This window comes from Amaranthus tricolor, chromosome 11, assembly GCF_026212465.1.
Source record: "Amaranthus tricolor cultivar Red isolate AtriRed21 chromosome 11, ASM2621246v1, whole genome shotgun sequence".
Taxonomy (NCBI): domain Eukaryota; kingdom Viridiplantae; phylum Streptophyta; class Magnoliopsida; order Caryophyllales; family Amaranthaceae; genus Amaranthus; species Amaranthus tricolor.
The window spans coordinates 11,902,433-11,916,878 of record NC_080057.1 but is presented as its reverse complement, the minus strand read 5'-3'; the positions used below and the strand labels follow the sequence as shown (position 1 = coordinate 11,916,878).

Genomic DNA, 14,446 nt, shown 5'->3' with positions numbered 1-14,446 from the left:
ACGAGGAAGTCAGGAAACATAAGACCGCGGCGAATGAGCAATACATTGTTAAAATAATTTAGAAAAATTTAAGATTTTAATTAAATATAAAAATATCTAAATTAAAGAATTAAAAAATAAAAATATCTAAGATAATATAATGGAAGATCCTAGAAAAGTAATTAAAAAATATAAATATCTAAGATATTTTAGTAAACTTGTAACCAAACTCAACATTATAAATATCCATTGATCTAATCAATTTTTTAACAATGAAAAATAATATCCATTCTACATATTCACTCATGTTCCTCTCCAAATAAATTCATTCACTATTTAACATCTAAATTTTCCTACATACATCTCTATTACATGGATTCAGCATCAATATCACTACCACCTTTTTACATCATAATCATTCATTGTCGTCATCATCATCACCAAAGTAAACATAATGTAAGAAGTAAAAAAAAGAAAATTATCAATAGTACCCTTGAATTTTGACACTTTATCAATGGTACCCCTAAATTTTTTTTATTATCAATGCTTCCCTCGTACTATTGAGCGTTTTACAACCGTAACCTTTTTAAATTTTTTTCGTCCAAAACCGTTAATTTTTCTTCTTTTTCTTTTATTTTTCAATTCAAAACATAAAAGAAAGTTAACGGCTTTGAACGGAAAAAGTTTTAAAAGGTTATGGTTGTAAAACGCTCAATAATACGAAGGTACCATTGATAATAAAAAAAACTTAGAAGTACCATTGATAAAGTGTCAAACTCATGACAACCATTGATAATTTAAAAAAAAAATGAAATCTAGACATACCACGCACATCTAAACCGAAATATATGTTTTTCTATATTTATATTTATAAATCCACATGAACCGCCATCGGAAGCCTCCCATGCACTTAAATGGGTTAAAGAAGAAGGTAGGGTTCGGACGGTTGTTTCAGTTGCTGCTTAGCTTGCTGCTAGGACCAGTAAGAATGGGCTGATAACACCCTGTCCACCAGTTCCTGAGGGGATATTCTCGCAGTGTGCACCGGTGTTTTCCACTTATCCTTAAGATTAGTGAGAGAGGGGAAAACGGAGGAAATTTAAGAGACGCCCCATACAACGTCCTTCATGGGAAGACTCACAGTCACTGGCTTCCTGCAAACCAATGGCTGTCTTCTGGACAGTGGGTTGGTAATCGAGGGTTTCCCCGCCTATCATGGAGGCGTAGGCCTCGGGAGCCACTTTTTCAAAAGTTAGCCATGGCTATGTGATCTATATTCTCATCTGAAGGGAGCATTCTTGATGTGTTCATCTCAAGAAAAGTTCGGAAACACTGCAAGGCGGCGTTCGGGTTTGTGCGATTTCAAAGGAGAGAGGATGCTGAGGCTGCTATGAGAAGCTTGGATGGTTTTGATGGTTAAGGGTAATAGAATTTGGGGTTTCCTTGGCGAAATATAACAAAATTATTAGAAATATATATACGTTTTCAGTTAACAAGATTTTCTCGGTTCACAAATAAATACTACACTTTGAGAAAATATTTTGTGCTTTGCCTATGAATGACTAAAACATTTATCTACATTTATAAATCAATCATCACGGCAAAGAAAAAGGCGACAATTAATCCATTTTTGAAATTTGAACGTTTTTTTTCGCGCCTATGGATGTAGGAATCAGATTAAGCAACAAGTTCTGTTTAGGCGACAAAATAAGCGACATAATTGTTTTGTCGCAGGCCTGCAACAAAGGTTTTTGTCGCCTATTTTGTCGCTCATCGGAATTTCAACTTGTCGCCAAATGGATATATTTTTGTAGTGTTGGTTAAGATGCAAGTGGATCAATATGATGTCAAAAGAGACAAATAATTAATATTTTAACGACTTATGGTATATTTTATCACTATTGTCTTTAATTTTTAATATTTATTATAATTAACATTTTTAAAAATATAATATTAATGGATTTCTTGTCTTAATAAATTCGTTAAGTTGGTAAGGAGGAAATACTTGGCAAACGTATTTAGATATACTTTGAAAAGTGTACTGAAAACTGAACTGTACGCGAGATTTTTAGCCTCCTAAAAAAAAGCTTTAGGTGCTAAATACTTTTCCTATCGATGTAGACGAAGAAATTAATAAAGCTGAAATTTGGTAAGTATATAATTTATCTCATTAAAATATTTATATTTATTTATTTATTTATTTTATAATTTATTTTTTAAGACAATCGAGAGGTCAAAAATCTACATCTTATGATGTTTTGCTAGAATGCATGGTGGTATAAATTCGCATGTGAAGGAGTTTGAATAAACGAATTCCAAGGCATATAAATTCATGTATTGATTTTTTGGTTTAGTTTTCTATATTTATTTGATGTATATTAGAAAAAAATAGTTGTTTAAGATATACTGTCTTTTAAATTGCAAAAGGATTATTGAGTAGTTCAAAATGAGCCCTCAACGATGAGTGCCAACCAGATATAGTATCCCACCAGCGGATCCCTTTACATTTCATCACAATAAGCAAACCCTAGCCCCACCAGATTTCAACGCACTTATCCAATTAAGATTAGCCACCTAGGATCAATGTGGGGTATGATTGAAATTGGTAGAATTGAATTATAGGATCATAAGATCCTACTACTATATTTTAATATGCTATTATTTCATTGATTATTAGTGATATTGTTTATTTTAGAACATTTATGAAGTTTTGAACTATAAATAAAAATTTATTTAGTTTTAATTTTCAATTCATAATACTTTTTATAATCATTTATGAACTGCAAATCAGTAAGTATAAGAATTTTCATAATCGTTATAACGACATTTTTTAATGTAACGTATCTATGTAAGTAAAAGCTAACATACAAGAATTTTTTAAATGATTGAGACTACCCTTGTGGATTGAACTGTCATTTCGTAGGATCATAGAATTATGTTATGATCCAATCCCCCATATTCTTGATTTTAGTAGAATCGTACGATCATACCATAATTAGGACTCTACTTATGACAAAAATCTCTTGTCTCTTTTTGGATCATAAAGTCTTAGGATCGTAGACCAAATCTTAATAATGACGCTAAGACAATGCAAGCAATCGAGCGAAAAAGGCAAAAGTTTTTGGCATTCATGCAATCCCATTTTGTACGATGTCCTCCCCCGTGGTAATTGTTTTTCAAAATTTTTAATATTATAATGTATTACTCAATATTTAGTACCCTCACGAATTTACGACTATTGTCCTATATTGCGGGGCACAAAGATTAAGAAATTGGAGAGACCACCTAAATTGGTGGATCACATGTGCAAATAAGAGAGATTAAGAAAAGCAATAATTGTTCCCTCCATTTCTATCAAACGCCAAAGGAGAATACAATTTCGGAGGAAAATTTACCTCCATTACAATTCATCAAATTTCATAAATTTGATGACATAAATTCAAATTAAAATACATAAGTTCCAATTAAATTACATAATTCTAATTGACATAAAAAAAATGTTTCACTTCTTCCTTGAATTCTTTAACATTTCTTTTACGGCTTCTAATAATGTGGGACCCTCTCGTGCCATGTGCTTACGGATTTCATCTTGTTCTTTGACTTCAAATCACTATCAATATGATATAAATGCATGAAATAAACAAATCAGAATATTTTGGTGGAAACCAAAAATTTGAACAGATCATAAATTTTTAGAAGGAAGCAAAAAATGTGCACAGTTCATAAATGAACAGCTAAGCATACAAAAAATTTGCACTAATCAGAAATTTTGGTGGAAACCAAAATTTTCAAAAGTTGCGCCATTTTTAAGTTGAAAAAGGCCATGAAAATTGTTTATAAAAACATGATTTCAAATAGCATTAAATGAACACACCAACTTTAATACATCATTTACTAATGGAAAAAAACAAAAGAATTAGGCAACTTCAACAGCTAGAAAATCATGCATGATTTGACAAAATCCATAAGCCTGCAAATGATTGCAATGTTAATCGAAAGGTGATTATAAGATTTGGGCATCAATTAAACAACAAGAAGGAGATTGGACAATCATTAATGTGAACAACAAGAAGAAGGTGACACATAATAATAGAGTTGAGTTTGATGGTAATTAGAGTAAGTCAATCTACAATTTTCAGATGAAAAAGAAAAAGCTTATCAGAAAACACACAAATGCCATCTGACAACAACGAAGTTGACAGGTTAATTTATTCACTTTCTAGTTTTACATTAGATTTAAAGATAAACACATTCAAGTTCATATACATGTCCAATGTAGTCCACATTGATGAGAAATTATTTTACATTGCATAAACACAACAGACTTAAACTTGTCACTTGGGGAAATTGAACCAAGAGAGATTCAGTCTAAGAGATTTATCCCTAAAATCATGTTCATGTGTGTAGTAGCTCAACCCATATTTGCAACTAATGGTAAAGTTATTTTTGATGGAAATATAGGAATCTTTCCTTTTACATCACAGGTTCCAGCTCAAACAAAAGCAAAGAACTTGGAGAAGGGAGTCTTGAAAACTAAACTAATACAATCCATCACTAAACATTACATTAGAGAAATATTATTGATAACACCTTACCAGCAATTATAGAGAAGTGGCCTACACTCAAGAGCAAGACTATATTCATCCAACAGGACAATGTAAAACCATACATCACAGATACAGATAGTGAGTTCAGGAATGCTACAACATTATGTGGTTTTGATTTTCATCTTGTTCAACATCCACATAATTCACCGGACATTAATGAATTAGACAATACAAACATTGCAACATCAAAAAACAGCTTACAATCTTACACAATTAGTAAATGTTGTTGAAGCCTCTTTTGAATGTCTTGAACTCATTGCTTTGAGGTTTATATGGATTACTTTGCAAGCATGTAAGATAGAGGCTTTTAGAAAAAAAAGAGGGGGCATAGACTTTCATATTCCACATATGGGGAAAACCAAACTTGCAAGAGAGGGTAGACTACTAATGTCTTTAACTATCAATGAAGAACTAATTTATGAATCATTTTACATTCAAGGGTAGAAGCCATCATGTTGAAACAATTACACATTATCATGGACTTAATTAAGAGAAGGTAATCCAACAATACTCATTTCAACAAGTGGCCAATACACAAAAAACAACCTAGCATCAACCAATAACACTGAAAATAACCTAGCATTAATGAACACAGAAAACAACCCAGCAACAATGAACTATCTAGCCAAAAACAACCCAGCATCAATGAACAATCCAACTAACAACAACCCAATAGCAATGAACAGGAATGCCACAACAACTCATCAGCCAACAATCAGTAAAAGAAACAGATTTACAAAACACACTTTTGGAGGAACAATGAACAAATTCATAACTTTTGCAAGCAAACTATATTTTTGGGGTTATAAACACACTTTTGGGATACATAGAAATAATGTGTTTAATTTTAAACATCTTGTAAAAAACTGTAGATGTTTTACACTAAACATTTTACCAATATTAATGGTATGGAATGGTATCACAACCATTCCAATGTTTGGTTAGGCATTTTTACATTGGAATGTCATACACTTTGGATTCTCATCCCATTCTATTCCTTAGAATCCTATACCCTCCTCCCCCCTAAGTTTCAAACTCCATTCCATCCCATATTCAAACCCTAATTCACTCTTCCTTCTTATTTCCCTCTCTTCCTTTAATCTGAGATTTTCTGTTCTATTCTTCAATCTTCTTCCGCCTCCTTCAATCTTCTTCAACCTTCCCTCATCGGTGACCTCCTGCTCCCTTTTTTTTTTTCTTTCCCATCAATTCTTCGACTCACACCCTTCAAAACCCCATCTTCATCCCAAATTTCTTCCTTTGTCGTCAAAAACTGTTGAATTTCTCCATCAATTTCATCCCCAGGAACCCTAGCAACATTCGGAAACGCGCTCAATTCAACAAATGTTGCTGCGAATCTGATCTCCTTCTTCGACATTTATCTTCACTACTGCTGCGAATCACTTATGGTCCTCTAATTCATCCCTTTTACACACTGTTTATTCGAAAAACTAGGGTTTTGAAAATAAATTAGGGCTTTTTTTTCGTTGCTTCCCAAAACTGATAAGTATGGCTTCTTGAATTCATCCTTTTACAATGGTTTACATCATTCGAATTGGGGCTGGATGTGCTGTTTTATAATTAATTTTTGTGGGTTTGGATGTGCTAGTTGACCCTTAAACACCCCCTCTGTTTTTTTAAATTTACAATGGTTTATGTTGAAATGGTATTATTTTCCCTCATTAAATTTTGATTAATTTTTGAAGTAGCTATTGAAGTTAAATTGTTCAATTAAACGGTGAATTTCACTTTAAAATTGTGAATTAAACACTTGAGAACATAAAAACGGTGAATTAAACAGTGAATTTCACTTTAAAATAGTGAATTTCACTTTCCAAGAGATTGGCCTCCAATCCAAGTGAACTCTCACTCTTTTACCAATGCCCGGATGATGAGTGGAAAAAAGAGTTTATAATCAACCTCATTTATCCTAACTTGGGCAAGTGATGTAATGAAATGCTTAACTTATAAATTATCTAGACTTTGTGTTTGGTTGTCAAAAACATATATTAGAATCTTTTTGTGTAGAGATGTATTGACACCATTTTGAGTGAAAATGTATTGAACTAGTACTTTGTGTGTATGTATTTGTGTGTTTAATAAATGTATGTATGTATCTATATATATAAACTGGACAGAGAATTCATTCCATAATTGAACCAAACAGTGTGAATGGATTGAATATCTATTACAGAATTGAACTAAACAGTTTTAGTCTGATATGGGGTTCTGAATCCAAACTTTCCTGGTATGGAGTTCCATACCACTTTTATCCTGCTCACTGAACCAAACGGACCCTAAATTGCTTTAAAAACCATGCAAAGTAGCGCAAGTTTCAGAAACATCAAATTATTCTCATCATCAACACTCATAAGATTTCTATAGATCCCTAAATTAAATTTGGTGGCAATTTAATGCTTCTTAAATAAAATTAGTGGCATATTGAAAATCTTATGGTCTCAGAGTCAATTATCACAGACCATCAAAATAAATCATGCAAATGTAAGAAAACCCAATAAATCATCACAGTTTAGAAGTGAAAACCATAAACACACATACGAGAAAATAAACTTGCAACATCATAGGCATCTGTATATTTTTCCTCATTTTTTTCTTTTCCTTCAACATGCACGGTATTTTTATCCTCATTTCCTCCTCATCGCCATTAGCAAAAAACCAATCATATGGAGTGGCTGGGAAAGGGCCTATTTGAACTACAATTTCTTCACTTTCAGAATCTAATTGCTTACCCATTTCGGATCTATTTCAACAGAGTTTGATAAAGAACGAGCAAAATAGTCAAACCAAGGGGTTTTTGTTTTTTGCATCCTTGTCATAGAAGTCAATAGTAGGCTTCAATGGTGAACCCAAAGTTGAAATTCAAAAGGAAAATAAAAAAAAATTAGGGCTTATCTGAGACGAAGAGAAGAGTAGATGAAGAGGGACTAGATCACAAAATCTAGTGTTTAACACCAAAATCAAACATTAGTTTCTTACCTAGAAAGTAGATCTAGGGTTTAAGAGATAAAGAGAAGATGAAGAGAAGATAGAGAGAATAGATGAAGGATGAGGAATGAAGAAGAAGAAGAATATAGCCTTTGTGAGGACGAAGAAAATGAAGTTCTGTAGCCTCAGTGAGAATGAAGAAGATGAAGACCAGGAACGAAAAACATTAGGCAAAAAAGCTTTCCTCATAATTTTGTACTTGCATTTGGTGTTCTTACAAAGTTCTTCATTTTCCATCAAGGTTTCCTCATGATAAAGAACAAAAGCTTTTTACATATTAATAATTGTGGTGTTTTGGGATTTTCACTTGGTTTATTGTTTCTAGACATGCAAAACTATAACGTGTTTCACATACTAAGACTGGTGATCTTTTCAAAAAGAATTAAAAAAAACACAATAAACAATGCCTTGTTGTGATGGAACAATACCCTGAATGCACAGATTTGTGGGATTCATAGATTTGTGAGATTCTATCTCTTTCAATAGTAATATATTTGTCTCCTTACAACATCTTGCACTATATATATGTGCAAGATCTTGAATGCTGAAACAATGTAATAGAAACTAAGACAAACTGATATAAGTTTACTACTTTTCTCCTCAAATTCTCCTTACCTCTTAACACGTTATCAGCACCAGCTCTACCCTTAATAATCAAGAAGGTAATATTTTTAAAAACCTAATTAAGCATTTTTTTTCCTTCATCGGTACCCACAAATGGACCAACAATCAAATGGTGTCAACATCATCATCCAAGGTGTTTCTAACACATTTTTATATTTTATAATTGAGCATAATTCCATACCCTTCACTACAAACCCAGCAAGGACTGATTTAAATCAGCTCCGACATAATAATCCCAATAATACCAATGGTCCACCTGTACCACCAACTCGTAATTCACATGTACGACCAACTAATAATCCACCAGTTCCACCGACTAATATTCCACCGGTACGGCCAACAAATAATCCATCAACGCAACCAACTAATAATGCTCCAACAACAACAGCTGAAAATAAACCCTCATCAAGTAATAAAAGAACCAAAGATGATGAGGGAGGAACAAGTACTAAACGTTGCAAGATAAATTTAAATGACCCATAAAATAATTTATTTTAATAATGTCATTTAATCTTTATGTTCGTTTTTACTTTTGCAGCCGCCTTTATGGACTGGCTAATATTATTTTGTAATGACCGCCTTTATGGACTAGTTAATTTAGCATTGTTATCGCCTTTATGGACGGTTTTATCTCCATTTATCTGATCATGTCATCATATTATGTGCATACGCATTTGGTTATTTTAGTCTATAAATTATATAATCACTTAATAAACTCATAAAATTTAATTTCACCTTCAAATATTAATAAATAACGATTATAATTTAAGTAATATTTGATTCTATTTTGTTTAACAATATAATAATAAATTGTCTTAATTTACCTATAACACAGATTATTAGCAGACATGACCACATTATTTCTACATAACATAAAATCCTTTTCTAAATTGTAAAATATCACCCTGGAATGAATGCCAGAGTGGTCCGAAAATTATAATTTAAGTAAATCGTCAAGGGTTCGATTCTAAAAAAAAAATAATAATAAAAAATAAAAAAATAATAATAAAAATAATAATAACAATAAATAAATAAATAAATAAAATTTTTACCTTTTTTACCCCCTATAAATAGGGACTTCTACCGTCACAAACTCACACACACCACTCACACCTTATCCCAAACATAATAAATTTTTTTTTTCTCCTTCATCTTCTTCTTCCTTCAACCATCCATGGCAAATAATACATCTACAAACACCCACATCAATCCAATTGCCGACAATATAAGTAAAATACTAGATGCATTTCTTATTATTATGGGTTTAATTATATTACTCGTAGCATTAATGATCTACCTAATTATCCAAAAATAAATTATAAATCTTGCATTTGTTTAGCAATATGTATTTTTTTTTGTCTGTTTTATCATCTATTAATATTATCTATTTTATTTTATTTATGATTATATTACGCTTATTATATTTGAGATATTAAAACAGGGGGAGATAAGACTAATATGCTTTAATATCTCTAATAAATAACCTTGTCATTTTCTCAATTGTAGAAAATAATGGCTGATCTCAAAAAGAGAGAATTCAATGCTCTAGAATTAACAGGAAACAATTTTATACAATGGGCTTTAGATGTCAAATTATATCTAAAAGGAAAAAGTTTATTATGCACAATAATTGAACTTAATCCCACAGACAAAGGAAAGGGTATTGAAAAAGATCCCATAAAAATTGAGGAAGATAAGGCAAAAGCTGCATCAATTTTGAGACATCATTTAATCGACAGTCTCAAACATGAATACAACAATTATGAGGACCCAAAATTACTTTGGGAAGAGCTAAATGAAAGATTTGGCCATAATAAAAGTGTACTTCTCCCAAAAGCCATAGATGAATGGCGAGAGTTAAGATTTCAAGATTTCAAATCAATTAGTGATTATAATTCAGCCCTTCATCTGATAAAATCAAAATTAGTCTATTGTGGACAAATAATAACAGATGAAGAGATGATAGAAAAAACATTATCAACCTTTCATGTAAATAGCATTTTGTTACAACAACAATATCGTGAAAGGCATTTCCGGAAATATCATGAATTGCTGAAAACACTTCTTGTTGCGGAGCAAAATAATGAACTATTATTAAAACATCACAACAGGAGACCGGTTAGGACTATTCCCTTTAATGAAACAAATATGATTGAGAGGAATGTGCGCCATCGAGGTCGTGGGAACTATTTTATAAGAGGCAAAGGTCATGGAAAATATCACGAAAAGAGCGGCATGAATACTTTCGAACAAGGAAATTTCTATGACCGTAGTCGTGGTCGTGGTCGTGGTCATGGACTTAGTCGTGGCCGTGGACGTAGCCACGTTTATGAAAGAAATATATTTCCCCCCTGAAATGATAATTTTAAACAAGTCCAGAAATACAAAAGCACATGTAATAGATGTGGCATGACTGGACATTGGGGGCGAACTTGTCGTACCGCCAAACATTTAGTGGATTTATATCAAGCTTCCCAGAAAAACAAAGGAAAAGGGGTAGAAGCAAATTTTGTAAATGAAGCAAGTACATCTGGGCCCACCTTAGATGTCTCCGATTTCTTTGCTGAGGATGTGAACCTCCACAAACTTGATCCCCAAGAAGAAGATAATTACATCTTTTGAGATGACTAGATGCATTTTTCTGTTTATCTAACTTGTTTTTCTTTTTAAGTTGTAATTCTCTACTTATGTTTTTGTATTCAGTATTCTAGCTTTATATTAATAATATAATTTTTTTTCTTATCTTAGAAAAGAAAATGTCAGTAAATGGATCAACATTTCCTTGCCTCCTGGACAGTGGAGCAACACATACGATATTGAAAAATCGAGAATATTTTTCAAACCTAACATTGCTTGAGGAAAATGTCAATACCATATCAGGAACAGCAAAATTAATCGAAGGCACTGGAAAAGCATGCATCATACTCCCTATGGGGACAAAATTAGAAATAAATGATGCACTATACTCGAGTAAATCTCGAAGAAATCTTATCAGTTTCAAGGCAATAAGACAAAATGGTTATCATATGGAAACCAAAAGTATAAATGAAAAAGAATTCTTATGCCTTACAGCAGAAAGAAATGGAACGAAAATTATCCTTGAAAGGATGCCAGCATATTCATCAGGGTTGTATCTCACCCATATCCGCCCGATTGAAATAAATATGATAAGATTAGACAATAAGGAGCTATTCACTTAATGGCATGACCGCTTAGGTCATCCTGGCACTGGGATGATGTATAAAATAATAGAAAGTTCAGTCGGGCACCCACTAAGAAATATTAAGATTCCCCAGTCGAATGAGCTCTTATGCACCTCTTGTTCTCTTGGCAAATTTATTACTAGACCATCAGTAAATAAGATTGTTAATGAATCTCCTATATTTCTTGAAAGAATTCAAGGAGATATATGTGGTCCAATTAATCCACCATGTGGACCTTTTAGGTACTTCATGGTCTTAATAGATGCTTCCACAAGATGGTCACATGTAAGCCTTCTATCAAGTAGAAACAATGCATTTGCAAAACTACTTGCACAAATCATCAAATTGAAAAGTCATTTTCCTGATTATACAATAAAAAGTATTAGATTGGACAATGCTGGCGAATTCACATCTCAAACTTTTAATGATTATTGCATGTCAATTGGAATTAAAGTAGAACACCCTGTGCCACATGTTCACACACAAAATGGTCTTGCTGAATCTTTAATTAAGAGATTGCAATTAATTGCAAGACCACTGCTAATGAAATCAAACTTACCATCATCGGCCTGGGGTTATGCAATATTACATGCAGCATCATTGATTAGGCTAAGACCTACAGCTTATCACAAATATTCGCCAATGCAATTAGTAGCTGGTCATGAACCAAATATTTCACATTTGAAAATCTTTGGATGCGCTGTATATGTGCCCATTGCTCCCCCTCAACGTACAAAAATGGGTCCACAAAGAAGAATGGGAATATATGTCGGTTTTGAATCTCCATCAATTATTCGATATCTTGAACCATTAACTGGTGATCAATTTCAAGCTAGATTTGCTGATTGCCATTTTAATGAGACAATATTCCCATCCTTAGGGGGAGAGAATGTGGACTTACAGAAAAGAAATATGGAACTTATTTGGAAAGCAACACATTTAGAATATTTAGACCCAAAAACAAAATCATGTGAACAAGAAGTACAACGAATTGTTCACCTTCAAAGTGTTGCTAACCAATTACCTAATGCATTCACAAATACTAAGAGAGTTACAAAATCACATATACCAGCAGCAAATACTCCAGCTCGAATAGAAATTCCTGATGAAAAAGCAAAAAGTGATGAAACTGTTGTGCAAAGAAAGCATGGAAGGTCACTTGGTTCAAAAGACTTAAAACCAAGAAAATTGAGAAAACTAGAAGGTGCACAAAATAATATTCAAAATGAAAATGAAAATAAAGGAGAAAATAAAGGAGAAAATCAATACATTTCTGATAATGAAAAGGATGAAAATTATGAAATCTCAATGAATTATATTTTCTCCAAGAAAAAATGGAATCGAAAAAGGATCATTTCAAATGAATCCTTTGCTTATTCCGTAGCTATTGAAATAATAAATAATGAAAATGATCTTGAGCCAATATCGATAAATGAATGCAGAAAAAGATCTGATTGGCCAAGATGGAAAGAAGCAATTGAGGCAGAATTAAAATCATTAGAAAAAAAGGGAAGTTTTTGGGCAAATTTCACAAACTCCAAACGGCATAAAACCCGTAGGCTTCAAATGGGTATTTGTAAGAAAAATGAAATTGTTAGATACAAGGCAAGACTTGTAGCTCAAGGTTTTTCTCAAATGCCAGGAGTTGATTATGAAGAAACCTATTCCCCAGTAGTTGATGCAACCACACTTAGATTTTTGGTAAGTTTAACAGTTTCTCAATCCCTACACATGAGATTGATGGATGTCGTAACTGCATATTTATATGGGTAACTCGACACAGACATCTATATGAAGGTCCCTGAAGGAGTAAACTTACCAATAAAAAATGTACCCAGAGAAATGTTTTCTATAAAATTAAAGAAATCATTGTATGGGTTAAAGCAATCTGGGCGAATGTGGTATAATCGTTTGAGTGAATATCTTATGAAAGCAGGATTCAAAAACGACCAAATTAGCCCATGTGTATTCATCAAACGATCTCAAGTAGGTTTCGTAATAATTGCTGTGTATGTAGATGACTTAAATTTGATTGGAACCCCAAGAGAAATTGAGATAACAGCTAAATATTTGATGAGAGAATTTGAGATGAAGGATTTGGGAAAAACTAAATTTTGTCTTGGTCTACAAATTGAACATTTGAAAAGTGGAATATTTGTCCATCAGAGCAATTATACTGAGAAAGTTTTGAAACGATTTTACATGGACAAGGCTCATCCACTAAGTTCCCCAATGGTGATACGATCACTAAATATAAAAGATGACCCATTTCGTCCACAAGAAGAAGACGAAGAAATTTTAGGCCCGGAAGTGCCATACTTGAGTGCCATTGGTGCTTTAATGTACTTAGCAAATAATACAAGACCTGATATAGCATTTTCTGTAAATTTATTAGCTAGGTATAGCAATGCACCAACAGAAAGACATTGGAATGGGATAAAACATCTGCTTCGATACCTAAAGGGAACTGTAGACCTTGGATTGTTTTTCAGGTCAGGAAATGATACCATACTCACTGGGTATGCTGATGCAGGGTATCTATCTGATCCACATACGGCCAAGTCACAAACTGGATATGTATTTACATATGCAGGAACCGCAATATCTTGGAAATCAACAAAACAAACTCTAACGGCTACATCCTCAAATCATGCAGAACTGATAGCTTTATATGAAGCCAGCCGAGAGTGTGTATGGTTGAGATCCATGATCGGCCAACTCCAAAAGGATTGTGGTTGAAAAGATACAACTAGGGCACCAACTACAGTGTATGAAGATAATGATGCATGTATCAACCAAGTCAGAGAAGGATACATCAAGGGAGACAGGACAAAACATTTGTCACCAAAATTATTCTTCGCACACGATTTACAGAGAGATAAAAAGATGAAAGTCCAAGAAATTCAATCCTGTGAAAACCCCGCGGATTTGTTCACAAAGTCACTACCGTCAAAGCAATTCGAGTATTTGGTACGCAAGATTGGGATGTGCCATTTTCGAGACATATGTTAACTTCAGGGGGAGAAA

The 14,446-nt window shown here is 32.9% G+C and overlaps 1 protein-coding gene across 1 annotated transcript; it reads left to right on the top strand.

Annotated features, from left to right (window-relative positions):
• The first annotated feature begins 9,390 nt into the window (after positions 1-9,390).
• Positions 9,391-10,838, top strand: LOC130826499 (uncharacterized). Its single transcript, XM_057692081.1, has 4 exons — positions 9,391-9,445; positions 9,865-10,066; positions 10,214-10,541; positions 10,596-10,838. Exons 1-4 carry the CDS (start codon positions 9,391-9,393, stop codon positions 10,836-10,838), a joined length of 828 nt encoding a protein of 275 aa, XP_057548064.1.
• Positions 10,839-14,446: the final 3,608 nt, after the last annotated feature.

Excerpts from the sequence above, each read along its gene's own strand:
- LOC130826499 (XM_057692081.1), top strand. The coding sequence starts at position 9,391 with ATGGCAAATAATACATCTACAAACACCCACATCAATCCAATTGCCGAC. Across the intron at positions 10,067-10,213 it reads CCAAAAGCCATAGATGAATG|CATTTTGTTACAACAACAAT; the intron begins GCGAGAGTTAAG and ends TCATGTAAATAG. Across the intron at positions 10,542-10,595 it reads GTGGCCGTGGACGTAGCCAC|AAATACAAAAGCACATGTAA; the intron begins GTTTATGAAAGA and ends AAACAAGTCCAG.